Source organism: Vanessa cardui, chromosome 18 (assembly GCF_905220365.1).
Source record: "Vanessa cardui chromosome 18, ilVanCard2.1, whole genome shotgun sequence".
In the NCBI taxonomy this organism is placed as follows: Eukaryota; Metazoa; Arthropoda; class Insecta; order Lepidoptera; family Nymphalidae; genus Vanessa; species Vanessa cardui.
The window spans coordinates 2,193,771-2,213,790 of record NC_061140.1 but is presented as its reverse complement, the minus strand read 5'-3'; the positions used below and the strand labels follow the sequence as shown (position 1 = coordinate 2,213,790).

The following is a 20,020-nucleotide window of genomic DNA, read 5'->3' as shown; positions in this document are numbered from 1 at the left end:
GTTTTGTGCAACCGATTTAGATCGCAGTTAGAACGGGTAGGGTTGGGATTGTATCGATGAAATCGAATAAACGCTTGAATTTGAAATTGCTGTTGTTGAAATTTGTTTAACTATAGAAAATGTGTATTTGCATGTGTCATCGTGGTTCGGAATTAATGAAGATTTAATATCTAAATATATCGATGGAAATATATTAATTTTTATTTTTTGCATATTATTGTAGATATGAATAAAATTTTAGGTTATATATCTAACATAATATTAGCAATTTTTTAGCAACTTCACGTTATACAAACGCTTATAAAATAATAATATAATTTGGCATACATTTTTATACAAAAATTGAATTTAAATATTTTTTTTATAATGTTATAAAATAATGACATAGCAATAAATTCCCGCGCTCTCATTTTTTCTACGATTTGCATACATGACCTTCATTTCATAGAAACAAGAGGAACAGTGAAAATGGTTCTGCATCAAGAGTTCCACCTACATTGAAGTGTTAGAATATACAATGTGTAGAGTCGCCTTTAATGAAATATGCTCAAATTTAAATATGGAATACATTCGGTATTCAAAGCGTTTGGAATCGTAATTTTTTTTATATATAAGCTAGCACTGGCATAGATATCACATTTTTTTAATGTTTTGGTAGACATTCATACAAACTGTAAGTTACTGACTTTAATAACAGATATATTTTGACCGTTTAAATAAAAACTTGTAATTAGTTAAAGTTTATTAAGTATGTTACTGGTTTTGTACAATAAAACATCGTGAGGAAACCTGCAATCAGATTAGACGAAACTCTGCCACATCTTTTTTTTTTTTACAACTCAAATGTTATATATGTAGTATAAGTAATTTGGTCATATAGGCACAATACCTTGCTACATATTAACCCTCGTATTTCCACGTGTTGAAAAAAGTCTTACTATCAGGTATATAAAATATAGATTCCATTACAGCTAGCATAATCAAATAAAATGAAATATTTGTAAACATCCTATTATTTAATTAATGTACTGAAATGAATACAACATAGTAGGTATACTGTATTGTATAGAAAACTTCTAATTAGTCCGTTCTCCATAAATATTGAAATGAAAGCGAGAGTACGGAAGCTATGAAATTGCTTATGGTTTTGTTTTAACTGTAAATGAGTAGGTTATCTCATCAAATGATCTACCGCCAAATAGTAATTATGAGCATTGTTTTGTTCCGGCTTTATGGGGTGACTGAGCCAGTTTAACTATGAATAAGAGCTCCCAAGGTTGGTGGCGATTTGGTGATGTAAAGGGTTCATCATTTGATAATGGTATATAAGCCAAGCTACCAACCGAATATATTAATACAAGATATAGGAATAACCCCTACTTTCCGTTTAACCAAATTCATAAAAATCTCATATTATTCAATAAAAGAAAACTTTTTAGAAAAAAAAAACACCTGGGTTTAGGCTCGGGATCCAACACAGAACACTAATTATTGTATAAAAACAGTATTGTAAATCTGTTTATTTGAAAAGAGCAACTATTCGAGTTACTTGTCGATTCTTGTCGCTGTAGGCTGCTTTGCGATTATATATAAATAAATAAATATGAGACAACATAACATACATCATTTGTGACCCTAGACAACATAGAAAAATAATGATAATCTACATTGACTCGGCCGGGAATCGAACCCGGGACCTCGGAGCGGCGTACCCATGAAACGGTTTTCATTGTGCACGCCACTCGACCATGGAGGTCTTCAAATAAAAATATCGACACATCAAAAACACTTTGTAAAATTTACTTGAATAAAATTGATTTGATTAATAGAAATTAAATTACAGAACAATGATAATAAGATTGACTCGTTTCTACACAACTTCTGTTCCAGCTTGTCGGAGATCACATCCGATATTTAAGACTCGGGCCATTGTTATTGAAACCTTTCTCCCTGTTTTCTGTCACGGTACATATCCGTGCAAATCGGGAGGAAAAGGAGATATTTCGATGAACCAGTTCCATAAGTTTTAAATATATCTCAGAATATATATCGTGAAAGTAACATCTGCATTTTGACGTATTATTATAGTATAGTACGACACAACTTAGATGTCGCATCGGCAAAATTCATAAAACCACATCACATCCGAATTGAATACGAATATATAATATATAATAGCGTCGAATGGCGCGATAGGGAGCTATGCCTATTGGTTGTGTAAATCGGCAGTAATCGGTTTTATTTTCATTCCATTGCATTTTCCGATTCTACATCTAATTTGTGTCGTACTATAGTAGTATATGGAAAACAAAGTCGCTTTCCGCTGTCTGACCCTATGTATGCTTAGATCTTGAAAATTACGCATCGGTTTTTGATGCGGATTTTGAAATCGATAGAGTGAATCGAGAGGAATGTCTTTGTATATAATACGTGGAAAATATAGTAAACTTATCAGATTTTAGAATTTTGTAATATAATGTCATGAATAAGTAAATTCTGTAGTATCAGTATTGCCCGTACGAAGCCGGGGTAGCACATCCTGGGAAAATTTTGGCACATCTATTCTCTTTCGAAAATGTTGACTTAAAAAAAGTCAATTTTGTTTTTTCTTTGTGATATTGATATTTATTAAAAAACCTTTTTTTAAACATTTGCACATGGCAGCACATGTCGAGCACATTACGACACAGTTTTTAATAAGTTCGCTAAAGTAAAGTAGCGAAGCCAACTGGACATAGAAAAGGACGTCCTCTTAAAAATTGCATTTTTTGAATATTTTTTTCAAGCTGCACATCATACCACATACTGAGCACAATTTAGCACGTCTATTCTTGTTTCAAAAAAAAGGTTATATTTTCGAAAATCTGATTTTTACTTGTAAAATTGCAAAAAAAAAATTTTTATTTATTTACATCTGCACATGACAGCACATGTCGAGCACATTACGGCACAATTTTAATAAATTCGATAAAGTAAAGTAGCTGTGCTAACAGGTCTTGCAAAAAAGGATCTCCTCGTAAAAATTATATTTTTTGAGTAAATCTTTTTTTTCAAGCGGCACGTCATAGCACATACTGGGTACATTTCAGCACATTTTTTTTTTTAGAAATTCAAAAATTGCTGTGTCATCATAATGGACATCTAGTTTTAAATAAAACACAAGCGGATGTATTATAGCAGCTTAAGGTAAACCCAGCAAGCGTCATTACTTTTAAAAGACTACAAGTACTCGCTAATTATATAAATAAAATATTACTAAAATATACATTCAATATAAAAATATTTAAAAAAAAAAAGTATTGAAAACTACGTCTATATAAAATGAGCAATGTTTTGAATAGATTAACATAATTATTTTGTGAGACAGCTATTCATTTTTTATTGATATCTGTTGCATATTAGTCAGAAGTATGAACCTATACTAAACTTACTAGATATCCAGGAGTAAAAATTAATATTATATAGCTTAATTTTTTTAGTTCAGTCATTGAATGGGGTGCTTTATATTCAAATATAGAGTAGCATGACAAGGAAATATGTTATTCGTAAATTGGAACAATGCAAATTAATATATAACCATGTCTAAGTAAGTGCATCTATAAATACATCAGTACTTAAATTACAGTGTGCTTTCTTCAGAGCGTGAACAGACACCGTTATCCTATTGTCTTGTTATGTTAGTGACAAAACAAAGGTGTGTAAAATGTAACTGTTTACTTTTGTTCGTCTTTAGGTCACTGGAACGATTAACTTTGCACTGTTTTGATGCAAAAGTTGATGCATCAATGATTACAACGTATGCAGCTTATATTAACAGCGCAACAGATAATATAATAATAATTTATAAAATACGACCTTGCCATATATGTAGATTAATACGTTGGCAGTGGCATCATTTTTATTTTGTATTCATTCCTGCGGTACGGCGCGTTTAAGACCTCGTATGAAAAATATCATAATACCAGTACGGAGCTTATTAGACCTCGTAACGTTTAAGTAACTAAAACTCGATGTGATGTAACCTAATTATATTTCTTCAGTTCAGTACCTGGTCAATGATACCCCGGACTAAAGTAGGTACATCATAGTATTTTGTTTTTTAAAACGCATCATGTAAATACATTTGTAAATATATCAAAGATAAATCTATGTTTTTCTTATCTAAGGAGTCTCACCTGACTAAGAAAAACATTCAAGGCGTTTTTATAATTCGTGAATCCATTATTCAAAGGTACGAATATCAACATTTTATTGCTTATAAAATCCTGGACCTGATAGATATTGGCCCCAAAAACATTGGCACTTTAAGAATCCATACGCCAAACGCCATATCGCCAATGCATCACCAACCTTGGGAACTAAGATATTAAGATATTATAGATACCTTTTGCTATAAGTGCTAATATTTTATTGGTCGTTATAAAACTTGATAATTGGCCTTTCAGGAGACATTTTAACTTTCTTCTCATTATTTATTTAATACTGTCCAGTAAAAGATAAACCGGTTATTATGACATTAAAACAAAGATGAGAACTGCAATTGGTTTGAAAGTTAAATTAAAATTTAAGAATATAAAATTTCTAATGAAAACCGACATTTGAGATCGTGACTCACATATAAAATTAAAGTCGTTTTTTATGAATAATAAGTCCCGTATTCAAAATAATCATTGATGTTGTGATGACGCACTGATTAAAAGACGTATGTTTTAACCGTTGATTCTTAGTTCAAACCCGCTGGCAGTCGCGTTAAATCTATCGAAACTTTGTTACATTAAAAATTATTTTCATAATTTTAACTTTTTTTTATAATTATATAAAACGTCAAAAAAGTGTCAATTCGCTAAATTCCGTGCCATTTACCCATTTCCCAAGTAATGTATGTCGGTGTTGCTAGTTTACCGCTTCAACTTGGCATTTTCTAAAATTTTAATTAATAAAATAAATTGCATTTGTTTTAAAGGTGCATTAAAACAACTATTAAAATAAGATTTTAATCATCTAATTCGTTTGTTGAATTTTATTAGAGGTCATTTGACATCGTTTCAGATTAATTTAATAGCTGTCTTCCAGTTCAAAGGTTAGTTCTTCGATGTAGGTGTCGGAGTCTAGTTATGATAAATTTACTTTGCCTCATATTTGGCTTTTCTTAATTTTAATAATTATTCCATAATTATTTCCTTGATTTAATTATGGATATAATTCCTTTTTCATTAAGGGTATTTTGGTAGTGATACTGGTCACACTCGCTAACCTTTCAAAGGTTCGTGAACTTTCGATTTCGTTTTTTTTGAATTTTGGAACTATCGGCTTCACACCGAATCCAAACTTCTAATTAGATATACTGAATATATCGAATTTATATTAACAATGAAGTTTTGAAGTTTGACAGAACTTTATATCATGTTTACCGACTCGTAAGAAATTTGACCCTTTGAAATGGTTCTCCGGACTTGAGATCGTCAATTTGTGTAAGCAGGACTTTGAACCTCCAGAAGGAGGTTTTTTTTTTTAATCGGATTTACCCACCACGTGGACTTCTTGAATGGAAATATTAAGAGTGAACAGCTCCAGGTTCCTGGTTGAGTGTGCCCAGATAGCGGCTGGTGCAACTCCAAGGACGGCAGGCCTGTTCCTTAAGCTGTTGTCGGTATCCACGTGTAGCTGGAAAATTTGGTGATGTACCCCCTTTTAATTATATCATAAATTTTGTTTACACCGGTCTGGCGAACGGTGTATTCTTTCAAACCACAACAACTAATATAATCGTCAGTGGCGCCTAATTTTCAACCTTATATTGAATTGCATTGAATTACATTGAATTTTCAAGCTTGCCTTTTATCCCAAGTGACCCACGCTGAGTCTAGCTGGCATAATTTTATATAATAGTCATTATAAGAAGTAACATAAGTAACTAGTAAATTAAGTAATTGGTTGTTTATAATACTATGTTACTGTGCATTAAAAATTTTATAACTTAATATTGTTTCTTTACACCCACACCACCAGAAAGGTAACAACTTGCTTGTTTAAAATAAAAACTTCAGAGTAACCATCAAAGTAAAACATGAAAATTAGTTCATGTAGTCGGAATGATAAAATGGGATGGGATGAAAATATGACCATTAAACAGATGTGGATGTTTTTCTTATGACATAGGTGGCTAACGAGCAGGAGGCTCACCTGATGGAAAGTGACTACCACCGCCCATGGACATCTGCAATACCAGGAGGCTTGCAGGTGCGTTGTCGACATCTAAGAAAGGAGTACGCTCTTTTCTTGAAGGTTCCCATGTCGTAAAGGTTCGGAAAAACCGCCGGCGAAAGCTGGTTCCACAAAGTGGTTGTGCGAGGCAGAAAATGTCTAAGAAATCGCGCTGTTATGGATTTTCGGACATCAAGGTGATGCGGGTGAAACTTCGAATTTTGTTTTCGAATGTCCGAAGGTGAAATTCAGCAGTCGGGATTAATCCGAACAATTCCTCGGAACATTCCCCATGAAAAATTCGGTAGAAGATGCAGAGTGATCCAACATTTGTACGCAAAGCCAAAGGATCGGAAAGGGCTTGATCGTCGATAACTTGAGCCGCTCTGCGTTGGATACGGTCAAATCGAAGAAGCTGGTACTGGGGAGCACCTGCCCAGAAGTGAGAGCAGTACTCCATGTGAGGCCGAATTTGCGCCTCGTAAAGTTTTAGGCGATGGGCTGAAGCCAATTTGGCTTTGCCTTTCAATTGACCGCCGAACTGAACGAGGCTCGAAATATCAACGCCAAGTATTCCGATCCTACCTGTAGCGGCTATCGGGATGTTCTCAAATCGTGAAGATACGACAAATGGTGTTTTTAGCGGTTAACGCGCAAACTTGCGTCTCTTTGGGGTTGAAAAGGACTAGATTTAGCCGACCCGAGTTCGAGACTTCGTTTAACGAAGACTCGATTTCAGACACAAGTTTATCCTGTTTTCTTCGACGTTTTCCCGAATGTTCCCGATTTACAACAAATCATTGATATATAGAAGATACAGAGTGGGTGATAGAACGCAGCCTTGTTTGACGAATTGTAAGCTCCGATCTGTCAAAAAGCTGGTAATCCAATTGCATAATTTCCCGGGAAGCCCATAGGAAGGAAGCTTCGAAAGAAGCGCTTTGTGCCACGCGCGATCGAAGGACATAGCGAAGGCTAATGCCTCACCCTTGCTCTCAACTGCCAACTCGTGAGCACATGTCCGTAGCGCTATTGGAGGGATGCCATCGCTTGAAGGTGAACGGCGTTTAGGTTGGAGTTGAGTCCCCGTATGTTGCAGAAATCCATAGCGAGCGAGATACTAAATATACTACAGAATTTGTTTATTTACGACATCACATTAGAAACTTACAAAATTATCAGTGTTTCTTTTCTATAATGTCCATGTACGAATATACAAAAACCTTCCTCTCGAATCACTCTATCTATTAAAAGAAACCGCATCGAAATCCGTTGCGTAGTTTTAAAGATCTATGCATACATAATAAGCGACTTTGTTTTATACTATGTTATGATAAAATATTTACATACATTACATAACAAAGATATCAATAAAATGTAAGCAATGATCTATTTAAGGAATTATTAATACCAACAACTACAACTAATACAACCTCTCCAATTAAGCTTAATGCTAGAAGTTAGTTAGACAACAATCTAAGTGGTCAGAATCGAACCAGCTACTTTTTACGCCGTCAAACCGTTGCACTATTGACGCTTCAAGATGCACACTTATAATTATAATAATAATCATTAAGCGCTACTTTCTTATAAATGCTACTTTCGAACGTGAAAATCGTAACAATAAATTACAATAACATAACTTTTACTTGTATTAGCGGCACTCTCGCGGAATGACCAAACGTACTTTCGGTTTTGTATAACGAGTGAATACTGATTAGTTTCATACTAAATCGAACTTTTAACCTGACTCTGCTTGGCGGGATGGAGGTTTACTTTGGGTAGGGCTTTGGATTACCACCCATTCATTCAATATTTTACTGATAATCATCAGTACTCAGTATTGTTTTATTCCGGTTTGAACTGAGCCAGTGTAACTACAGGCAAAAGGAACACAACATCTTAGTTCTAAATGTTGGTGGCCATTGTCTATGAGCGGATCTGTTGACCATAAAGCCATAAAAATGATTATTTTTTCAGATTTCTTCCATATATTCTATTATCATTTCCAATTCATGATATCATGATTTGATACCATTACTTTAAGTAGACTTTTACAAGCACTTTCAAATCGTCATTTAACAAAACTATATCAAGTGAAATTAGCCGAGATGGTCCTATGATAGCCGATGATAGTGGGTTCAAGGCAAGCACCACAGGATTGTCATACAATTAATTTGTGTTTATAATTCATCATGATCTCAGCGGAGAAGGAAAACATTTTGAGGAAATCTGCATGTACCGTACCGAGCAGCATAGTGGAGTATGCTCCTAACCTTCTCGTCGAAGGGAACAGGGGGAAATTTAAACGCTGTTACTATTACATCAAGTGAAGCAAAAGTGTCACCAGAACCTCATTGGAACACTAGCGCCATCTGTCTGTGATCGACGGAGTCAATGATTCACCAGATGAGCGGCGCCCTCGACGCTTTTTGACCAGCGGTCGGCCAGTGCTCTCGTATATTTAATCGAGTTGCAAGTTATAACTTAGCGATTTAAAATTATGAAAAAAAATGATTAATTTTCTATGTTTCTGCTCCAACATTACCCATCTATACCATCTGCTTGAAAACTTGGTAACTATCGACCATACCGATGATAATGAGGCTTACCTATAAATATATCTATACTAATATTTAAACCGCTGAACCGATTTTGATGAAAGTTGTAGATAGTTTGACTTTAAGGACTCGATGTTATGGTACTTTTTGTTAAACCTCCCGAGGGGGTAAAATTGGGGCAAACGATTTGTAATCTATCGCGCGGGTAAAGGGTCAGTTAGTAATCCATAAATCAAAATATTTTATTAAATATAATATAAGTAGCGTAAAATTTATATACATTTGCAAGAAGCAAGGGTGTATGATGTCGTTAGCATTACGTAGCTAAGTTAGTAGATATGAATAAGTTTGTAAAGGAATTGTGCGCTACAGGTTTTTGGAAGATTATCCTCTAAGATAAATTGACAATGAATTGTATGAAGTTTGGGTAAGGTAGTGTAAGTGGGGGGATGATACCTAACCATTTGATCTGATGGTGTGTTTGTACTTATCAAAAGGTCTAAAGATTGAATAATATCAGTCATAAAGTATGATATAACTGAAAATATAAATAACAAAATTTCAATAATAATAAAAATATGAAAGTTTACAATGTATGACATAAAAATAAGATAATAGATAGATATAATAGACAAACATACACGTTGTTTTTTTAACAATAATATCACGCAGACGATCCACAGATGGATGCGCGTGACCTGAATTTAACATTATAAACGCATTGTTGCTCCGTATTTGCGGATATAGCGGAGAAAGTGTTTTATTTTCATTATAAATAACATTTGTATTTCAGACGCGTAATCTGTGTGAAAGGTATCTTACTCAAATTTCTTATTGTAAAAAGACAGGTGAGCAAGTAGGCCAATGATTTATATAATAGATATACATTACACTGTGAAGCGTTGGTTCAATTGTGTACACATTTTTGGGGTTGCGTACCCAAATGAGACCCAATTACTACTATCCGTATGTCTGCACTAGGCTGTATCTCTTGAACCGTGATAGAAAGACAGTTGAAATTTCCACAAATACTTCATGTATTTGTGTTGCCACTCTAACAAACAATATATGCTAAAAACCCAATAAAATAAATATTTAAGGGGATTTTTTTTGCCATTCTCATAGACAGTACCTAATTTTTCGGTGGTTTTATTTAAAGTATAAACAGTACAGACTTTAAATGCCCATAGAGGTTGAGAGCTTCTGACCAAATACCAACAAAGCAGGTTTAATGCAGACAAGTTTAAAGACTAATATTTCTTTCACCGTCAAGCACAAAATGAATTATAAACACAATATAAATTCAGTACGTGAAATTATTGACGCTTTCCAGATTTTGAATCCGCAATTTTAGATTCAGATTCAACTAATTCTAACTAATAGCATTCAGATGTATATCATGTAGAATAGTATTAAATGCGTAAGCTTTGTCTTAAATATTGTGAATAGCTTTAGGAACTTTGGAATTCCTTAAAACTCAAGGTTACAAATTGTTACCTTTCGAAAATAAAATTAATCTATGCATAAAATAAAATTAGAGTGTCTGTTTGTATTATTAAAATAATCGCTTTTTACCAAAATTATATATATACACTCATCAATCATATGTATATATACACGGTACATAATCCAAAATGACATTTTTTTTACAATTTTTGTCTGTCTGTCTTTTGTCTGGCTGGTCTGCTCTTACGGGATTTTCACCAGCAGCTAGCTGATGTAATAAGGAGTAACATAGGCTACATCAATTATTTTGAACTTGTGGGCCCGGATAGTTATAAATAAATTATTAATGCTTTGATTTATGTGTCTAGAAAGACTGTCAACGTTGACAATGTCTTAAAAAATAGTGTCCAACAGTTTACATTTATTACACACACACGAGCTGAGATGGCCCAGTGGTTAGAACGCGTGTATCTTACCCGATGATTGCGGGTTCAAACATAGGCAAGCACCACTATATATATGTGCTTAATTTGTGTTTATAATTCATATCGTGCTCGGCGGTGAAGGAAAACATCGTGAGGAAACCTTCATGTGTCTAATTTAATCGAAATTCTGCCACATGTAAATTCTACCAACCCGCATTAGAACAGCGTGGTGGAATATGTTCCAAACCCTCTTCTTAATGGAAGAGGAGGCCTTATCTCAGCAGTGGGAAATGTACAGGTTGTTACTTTACTTTACTTTACACACACACTAGTTGACGTTCGGTGCGTGTCAAGTTAACTGCCACGCACACAAAGATAGCAAAGTTGGTTCATTCTAAGTACACATATTTTCCCCCAAAATTTATTGTTTATGCTCGTCGGCCGTTCCATTTACATGCAATCAATGTATGCATCTGTAGCTGACCCTTTGTCTATGTCTGGTGTTTTGTTCTACAATTTATATCATAATGTGACATTCTATACGTATACAAGCGTTTTATAGTCTATATTATTTTAAAGGCTCTATTGATGTTAACTTTCTGTTATATACTTTGTTATTAACCAATGATTGCGGGTTCAAACCCAGGCAGGAATTATTGAATGTTTGTGCGCTTAATTTATGTTTATAATTAATCTCGTGTTTGGCGGTGAAGAAAAACATATTGAGGAAGCCTGCACGTGTCTAATTTTATAGAAATTCTGCCACATGTGTATTCCACTAACCGGCATTGGAAAAGCGTCGTGGAATATATTCTAAAACCTTCTCCTCAAAGGGAGAGCAGGCCTTCGCCTAATTTTCTTTGTACCCTGTTTCATAATGTATTTGAAAGATAATCTAGCACATGAAGATCAGATGCCAACACAGGACCATATATAATAGCTTAACTAGTTACCCAAGGCATGTACATACTATTCATTGCAACTTATATCCTATCCTCGGACTGCTCCTGCGAATAATTTATTTCTGTACAGATAAACTGCTTTCTTACATAGTTTGGCACTTTACTCATTTTTAAAGGCTCTAAAGAGCGCCTGATTGAATGATATTAGCAATTCATAGGTTTGTTATTTTGTAGAGAGATAGCAATATGTTTTAAAATAAAGTAAGGTTAAAACAGGTTTTATTTGTTTATCTTGTAATTACACTTAGATTATAATTGAAATAATTTACAAATGCGTTTATTTATCATACTTAAAATTATTATTTAAATGCTCATTAAAGTTACACAGACGTCCTTATTAATAAGTAAGAGAATAACAATGGAATCGTATATAGTAAATTATATCTCAGATATCTCGAAACATATTAATTATACAATTTGTATGAGTATTTTTTGTATAGCTTATATTAATATAGATACTAAATTGTAAAAATGTGTTTCATTTTAATGTGACGTTTCTTTTAACTTAAAGGTACATTTATATATCTAATGACACATAGTAATATTCGTCCCCAAATCTTATGTGGGCACTTTACTTTAAAACATATTTTCATTAAAAAATAACTCAACAGTAATTAATGAGCAACTGAGAAAGATTTGAAGTCTTCGAAAACATAAGCATAGAGAGATTATCTCCTTCATTTATTTTTTACGCTAAAACAATTATATTAGTAAAAATATAAAAGTTAGGAAGTTTTAATACCGTTACTTATGATAAATAATAACCTATTATTTTATATCTAAGGAACTTTGAGCTAAGCTTACTTTAAAAAGAGGTCATATTTAAGAAGTCTCTATATCTTTAACTAGGATTTAAGCCTTAAATTGTATCAAAGTACCAATGTATTTGTTACGGTTAATCCATATTAACTATTGGAGCCAGTGTAAACTAATTATCTGACTAGATAGTTCATTATATAATAAAGTACTCTTTATCACGTTAATATCAGTTCTTCGATGTAGTATATTTTGATGTTACTCTTCTATCATACTGGGTTCTAAGACACCAAGATTTGCTGGTCCTGTGGAAAAATAAAAGCAATTTTACATTCCGACGTATATATGAAGTTTGCTTCAAACATTTTGTAAGGCTAACATTTTTATAAATTTTACCTGTTTAAAAAATAAATTTTATTGGGTGGTTAGTTAAACAATACTGTGTCTTTATTTCATAGATGTGAAATTAATGATATCAGAAAAACATCAATGTTTAACTTAGCGATGTTTATAAGAAAAGACGTAAGCATTTGGCGTTTGTTAGAAAATACTTATTAAAAAAAATGTTATTTAAATAATTACATTTTTATAGGATAACATAATATTTCCTGAACGTATAGCAATAAATAAAGTTTTCTTTCACCTGAAAATTTAGTTACACTCTCTTTAGGTACCTACTCACTAAAGCACACCTCCACTTTTAATTTTAAAGTAAGCAAACACTACAGATATATTTACAACCAAACTTTAAAATGTGCAAGGGTAACATGAATGAGCAGATCTATTCTCGGAATTGAACCCCTAATCTTCATTTAAGATTCAGATGTTCTAGCAACTGAAACATCGTCACTATAAGTTAAAAGTTTAGACAATAATGAATGAGGTCATTGCTACCTGACCGACGTGTATAGTTTACATAATAAATGCTAAAATTGAAAATAGGTCTCTATTTCGGCAATGTAGCGCATATGGTACATCCTGTTTAAATGGAAGGTATGTTAGTAGCAAAACGTAAATTAGAATAAAAATTAATTAAACTTCTCACTTTAAAAATTGTCTCAGCGAATACCAACTGCAAGGCGACCAGCTGGTCGGGTGGTGAGATTCCTCGTATCTTACCGCCATGATATTTTTCTGATCACTGCATTGATTATATGGTGGTCCATCATGCCTCATGCCTAGGCTGAAAAAAGTTGATATATTTCTTTAAATTAAATAAAAGGTACTCACGATCTGAGATCTTCTGTCTGTATTTTTAGGCTTAAGTCGAATTATTGAAATTTCTTATGTATAACGTGCTTTGTTGGCAAAATCGGCATTTATGCAATTTTGGAATTGGTTCCAAATCTTCTACTCAAACAGAAACCTTTCTTAGTCAATCAATAGGAAATCTACTAGTGAAGCATATACTTCCATTAAAAAAGAACATATGTCTAACCTGTGACCAATTTCATGTGCTAATAAAAACCCAATAGTTCTTGGATCCCATTCAATGAGAGCACAGCTTTTTCTGGCACTGCACATGCCTCTCGTGTATCCACGACCTGTAACAACACACATAGTATTAGAGATTGTAAAAAAAAAATAAGTTTAAATACCTAAGAATATAGTTATTTTTTGTTGTTACTAAGCTAATGTTATTTTTCTTTCACTGTACTTGTACATTGTGTTATATCATAATTTAGCGGTGAGAGAGCCGAGATTTCTCAGTGGTTAGAACTAGTGTATCTTAACCGATGATTACCGGTTGAAAACCACTGAATTTTCATTCGCTTATAATGTGTTTACAATTCATTTCGTGCTCGGCGGTGAAGGAACATCGTGAGGAAACCTGCATGTGACTAATTCTAACGAAATTCGACCACATGTGTATCCATTAATTGAAGCAGCGTGGTGGAATATGTTCCTAAAACCTTATAGTCAAAAAGGATAATTTACAAGCTGATGATGATAATTTAGCTTTATTTTTATTCAATAATTTAATTTTATTTAATTTACTGCTACCTAAATAGTACCAGGACTGATTTAAATACACCAATAAAAAAAATCATCATCAATCCCGAAATCCCACCGATTTAGGAGTATCTTCGTTACGTTCGATATATAACATAATTATTATTGGCATTATCTATAAAACACTGACATTAAAAATGATTACACTTTAATCATAAAATTAGTTACATAAAACAAGGAATTTCATTGATTAAAGCTTTTACGATCGAATCGAGGAAGAAGAAACTCAAAACTCACCGCAGCACACAAGCGTGGAATGTCTGATTGTGATATGCTATAATGACTCTAATAATAATAAACTTGTTGGACATACGTATCAAAATTGCGTATGACCGTAAGTCAATATTCCACGAGTGTGATTCAAAGTTAATTCTTATAGAACCACACCGATGTCTTTTAGAATTAATATTTGTTCATAACATAATATTTTGTTCTGTTTATGAATTACTGTTATTATCTTATTTAGATTTCATTAAAAACTTTTTTAAGATTAATGGCCTATTCAATAATTTTAGATATTATGTTATTTGTAGGCACGATGGTAGTTCAAGGGATCAGTATCGAATCTTAGATGTTTTCATAGCTATGCGACCAGTTTGCGATTGACGGTTATTGATTTTTGAGGCTTTGACGTCATTTCTATTAATTTTACTATTATACATACAAAATCGACACATACGAAACGTCTTTTAGTGATAATTATAGTACGACACAACTTAGATGTAGCATCGGCAAAATTCGTAAAACCGATCACATCTGATTTAAGTATGCTATCCCAGATTATCAATATTAATTTCTTATGTGAATATGATCTTTACAAAAACATAATAACTTGTAATATCATATGACCTTATATATTCGTCAATTTGACACGTCAATTTACATGCATTTTCTTTCTAGGGTTGAACGGGAACGAGAATCTACAGCGACGAATAGCATCGATTGGCGCGATAGGGAGCTATTTCTATTGGTTGTGTAAATCGGCAGTAATCGGTTTTATTGAATTTGCCGATGCTATATCTAAGTTCTGTCCTACTATACGTATCGTAGATAATTTTTGACATGAAAACAGTCGTTTATTTTGTTTTATACATATTCTTACCTGAGTTACTCCTGATTAGTTTGCCGTTGTTCACATGGAATAGGTCTAATCCAGTCAGCAGCACTGAATAGTACAGGGTCCGCTCGCTGATTTTCTTCTTACTCTGCCAGTCACAGTAGCTGCTGAGATACTTTGGAGCGTTTTCATCCATCGCTATTACTCTATTGTTTCTTAAAAACCTCGTATCCAATAACTTGAAGTTAATCGTTTGGTTCAGACTTGGATGCATGAAGAGTTTCCTGGCGCTCTCTAATATACCATGCGTGAGGTTTTTTAATTTCTTCCTCGTCTTCAACCCGTACTCTTGGACTAGTTTCCTCGTCAACTCTTTGTCTATATGCACCATTATTTTGATTGTGATGTCGTTGTTTGGTTTTGCTATATATTTGATTGGTTGCTTTGTTTTTATCTGTAAGAGAGGAAAATAAAAAAAATGCTATAATTTCAATCTTTTATTTTATTAAAATTAAAATATAGGTATTAAATGTAGAACTGTTCGATTAGAATATAAATAGTTTTATTAGATTGTATTGCATTGAGAACAAAAATATATATAAACTTAAGGCAGGATCTCTGCGTACGTAATTAGGTTCTAACGATCATTTTTAAATAAGTGGCAAGAAGAAATTAAAGTTACATTCAAACTTATATCGTGATGCTGTCTGGCTAGAAAAAAATATGTCACAGAAAAAAAAATACAAATTAAGGATAGCAACACAGACAGAATAGCGCTCAAGATTAATTATTAGACTGTACCAATCAAGCGCTTGTTTAAGTTATTTGTGTGTGCATCTGCTGTCTAAAAATAAATCGCTACCTAGAATTTTACGATTACACCCTCGTCCGTCTGTTCAGATATATTTAGACAAGACCAACGTGACGTTACAAGTCAGTCATAAGTATTTAGTTAATGTGAAAGTAAACTCTCGATTTTAAAACTGGCTAGTATGTATATTAGTATAGTATGCTAGTATATATACATATAATAAAATTGGAATGTCTGTTTGTAATATTAAAATAGCTCTTTTTTACTCAATGTATACACGGTACATATACCAAAATACAATACATTTTTTACAATTTTTGTCTGTCTCTTTGTTCCGGCTAATCTCTGGAACGGCTGGACCGATTTTGAAGGGACTTTCACTGGCAGGTAACTGATATAATGAGAAGTATCTTAGGCTACAATATTTTTTTTTTGTTAAATTCAAACGCGTACAATGTCGCGGGCACAGCTAGTTTTGAATAAAGAACTATATTTGGCTATGACAATGTTTTCATAAAATGACGTGTAATGCCGGCGCCACACGATCGGCCAACAGTCCGTACGTTCGTTATCCGCGTTTAGTAATGAAGGAATTATTCAGTAATTATATTATTTAAAAAAAAACAATTACTTATGATAATAATAAGTATCATAATATCATCTCTGTCATATTACTCGGTATCACTTAAGATTACCACTCTTATCATTTTCATAGAAACATTATATTGAAAAGACACTTAATTATATTCTTAGAATATTAAAATGACACATAAAAATAAAGAATAGTCATTTCATATTTTTTTTATATATTAAGAACAAAATCAATATTCAATACACGTATCTTTCTTTATCTAAGATTCGCTGATAATTTCGTTCACTATGACTTACGCGTGTGAAAGGATATGTTTATAATTAATACGTACTAACCGGAAGTAGATCGTGTTCTAAATTCGAACATTAAATTAAAAAGAATAATAATAGAATGTAAATGTTGGTAGCAATGTTCCATTTTTAAAACAGCACCTGGTACACGGCTTGACAATGGCAATACATTTAATAATAATACAAATATTTTGCATTGTTGTGTTAGCGAGGGAATGTATGTAGTAAGTTTATTTTTTTTAAAGACGAAGGTATGTGTTTATACTGCCTAAAATGTATTTTGAATGACGCGTATCATTTTCGACGATTATTCTGAAACGGTTTGGTGTTTATTAAATATATTGCATTGATAATAATATCGTCATATTACGCTCCATTTTTAAATATTAATATTTTAATATTAGTTTATGTTGAGAGTTGTTCATTAATCCATCCCTTATAAGTGTTTCAGGATAGGAGATAAAAAGCTTTGAAATGTTATATTTTTTTTAATAACGACAAAGCAATAACTACCTTTATATGTGAATAAAAAATGGCACTCTCTTTTTCAATGTACCACAATATTCATCTTATGTTTGTGGTGAAAGAAAAGGTCGTAAGTCTATTAATCAATCCAAGGGAAATTGTTACTAACGCTCTGTTTCTCAGTCAATAAAATAACGATAATAGCATTTCATGTTTTTAAAATATATAACCTTGTAAAATAGCAAACAATTGTTTTTATTTTATCGTGACACAAATGTGTTATGAGCGTTACCTCACCGTTTACGTCATTTTACTTCGAAATGTCATTATTTTACAAGTAAGGCTGCGTTCACATAAACTAAATTAAGCATTGATTTGATAAACAGACGTTTAATATTTACGGAAGTAATTAACAGATGATCATGTCCCATTATTGTGAAGGTGCCTCGTCTCTTTATTATTGGTTTCGGAGATTGTCTTACAACGTTGTTTCGATGCAGTTTGGTGGTCGATAATATCTAGCTATGAATAAATATGAAGTGTTTTGTTGTTTGTATACAATTGACTTTATAATGAGATTGTCTCGTAAAATAACGACAAGTTTATTACGTTCTAATTTGGTTAAATATTACTTAAATTAATCCAACGTCATCTTTCTTAACTCGTTTATATTATAGAATATCGTTTCGATAAATAAATATATAATCCTTATATAGTTCTAATTACATTCAAAGCCGTTGCGTTAAACTAAGGGTCACGATTTTGATAATAATTATCGGTATGTAGTTTACGAGGGACAAGAAATTTAAATTAAACAAATGTTTTGATATTTCTTGGTAGTAGGGCTTTGTAAAAGCCAGCTTGGGTAGGTACTATCCATTTTTCAGATATTCTATCACCAAACATAAATAATTAGCATTTTTGTGTTCTGGTCGGAAGCGCCTGTTTCCCAGTGCAACTACAAGCACATACGATAACGATTCCCAGGGCTGGTGCGGCTAAGTTGTTGTTAATATATCACCAAAGTCTATGGTGGGGACCACTAACAATTATCAAGTGGCTCGTCCGTTCCGTCTATAAAATTAAAAATGGTGAAAACTTAATAAAATGGCGGTGAACACGCCCCAAGATTACAGGAAACGACGGTTAGAAATAGAAGTTTAACGTTCGATATTCGAATTTCGTATATAACTTGTCCTTAAGTCTTGTAAGTTATTAATAATTAACCATTGGATACAATATTTGACCTTCATTCTATATACTTTTTTGTGCGAAATATTTTTTGCACGCTTTCTAGTTTTATTATTTTTTATTTTACTAAAGCTGTTTGTACAATATGTTTGGGTCTACATTTCTTCGGAACTAACTATTTTATAGTAAAAAATATAGTTTAAGCAACTTATAAGATATTTACACATTTCAATTCTTTTTTCAATTTAATACTTTTTTACACTGTAATTGAAATAATTTAAATAATATACAACACGTATTTATTTTTCATAAATATGTATTATTAATTACTAATTAATAATAATCATGAAAGCCAATAAAAATAAACTTTTATCAATAACACACAAACTACAACAACAATTAAAAAACCCAAAAAAATCACCTACCTGACCTCCATATCCAAAATCAACAATGGTGAATAATAACCAAACCAAGCACAGTTTCATGGTCACACACACGTACTATCACAGAGCTTAAACCAGACTAAGCAACGTCTGAACTTACGCGTGCTCAACGCATTTATCTTGGAAGTCCCGTTTACATACCGAAACGCGCATAAAAACCGCAAAACCTAATATAGCACGTCTATAGTGACTAGTCGAAATCTATAAATAAAATTAATTTATCCTTATTGATTATTTAATTTTAATACTTTTTTTTGGTATTCATTTTGTACCTAGTTAGTTATTTATGTGTAATGTGAGTTATATATAATATGTTTGATGGCTTCTAGTATTCAACTTTAAGTACGTTTAGATAAATTTGCAAGGAAACTGTATTGATATAGATAAAACAACATCAGGACGCATGCTCTTTAGCTGGTATTGAAAAATAGGTACACATTTTAGAAGCTCTTCTTCTAGTTTTTATTGTATAATAATAAAATAATAATTATCAATTGATTTTATTGATAAAATAATTATTATGATTTAAGACATTATGTCACTACATTATATCACTGCTATAATACCTTACCATTGAAATTTGTATTAAAATTGTAAATTATATTTCGAACGATGTGACACATAATTGGTTGCTTAGCAGACAACTTCATCGTGGAATTTTCATGACCTGTGTGTGTATGTCCGTGTGTGTGTGTGTGTGTGTGTGTGTGTGTGTGTGTGTGTGTGTGTGTGTGTGTGTGTGTGTATGTGTGTGTGTGTGTGTGTGTGTGTGTGTGTGTGTGTATGTGTGTGTGTATGTGTGTG

General features: G+C 32.6%; 1 protein-coding gene across 1 annotated transcript; it reads right to left on the bottom strand.

Moving 5' to 3' along the window:
* Positions 1-11,800: 11,800 nt before the first annotated feature.
* Positions 11,801-19,327, bottom strand: LOC124537328 (A disintegrin and metalloproteinase with thrombospondin motifs 16-like). The gene is made up of 5 exons (XM_047114145.1): positions 19,199-19,327; positions 15,470-15,878; positions 13,793-13,898; positions 13,400-13,537; positions 11,801-12,659 (listed from the first exon to the last, which is right to left on the bottom strand). Exons 1-5 carry the CDS (start codon positions 19,256-19,258, stop codon positions 12,584-12,586), a joined length of 789 nt encoding a protein of 262 aa, XP_046970101.1. The 5' UTR covers positions 19,259-19,327; the 3' UTR covers positions 11,801-12,583.
* Positions 19,328-20,020: the final 693 nt, after the last annotated feature.

What these genes read in the sequence shown, in the direction of transcription:
- LOC124537328 (XM_047114145.1), bottom strand. Translation starts at nt 19,258, where the DNA reads ATGAAACTGTGCTTGGTTTGGTTATTATTCACCATTGTTGATTTTGGA. An exon ending in ATTTTGGATATGGAGGTCAG is followed by an intron (nt 15,879 to 19,198) that starts GTAGGTGATTTT and finishes CCTCTCTTACAG; the next exon opens with ATAAAAACAAAGCAACCAAT. An exon ending in GCACATGAAATTGGTCACAG is followed by an intron (nt 13,538 to 13,792) that starts GTTAGACATATG and finishes AACTTTTTTCAG; the next exon opens with CCTAGGCATGAGGCATGATG.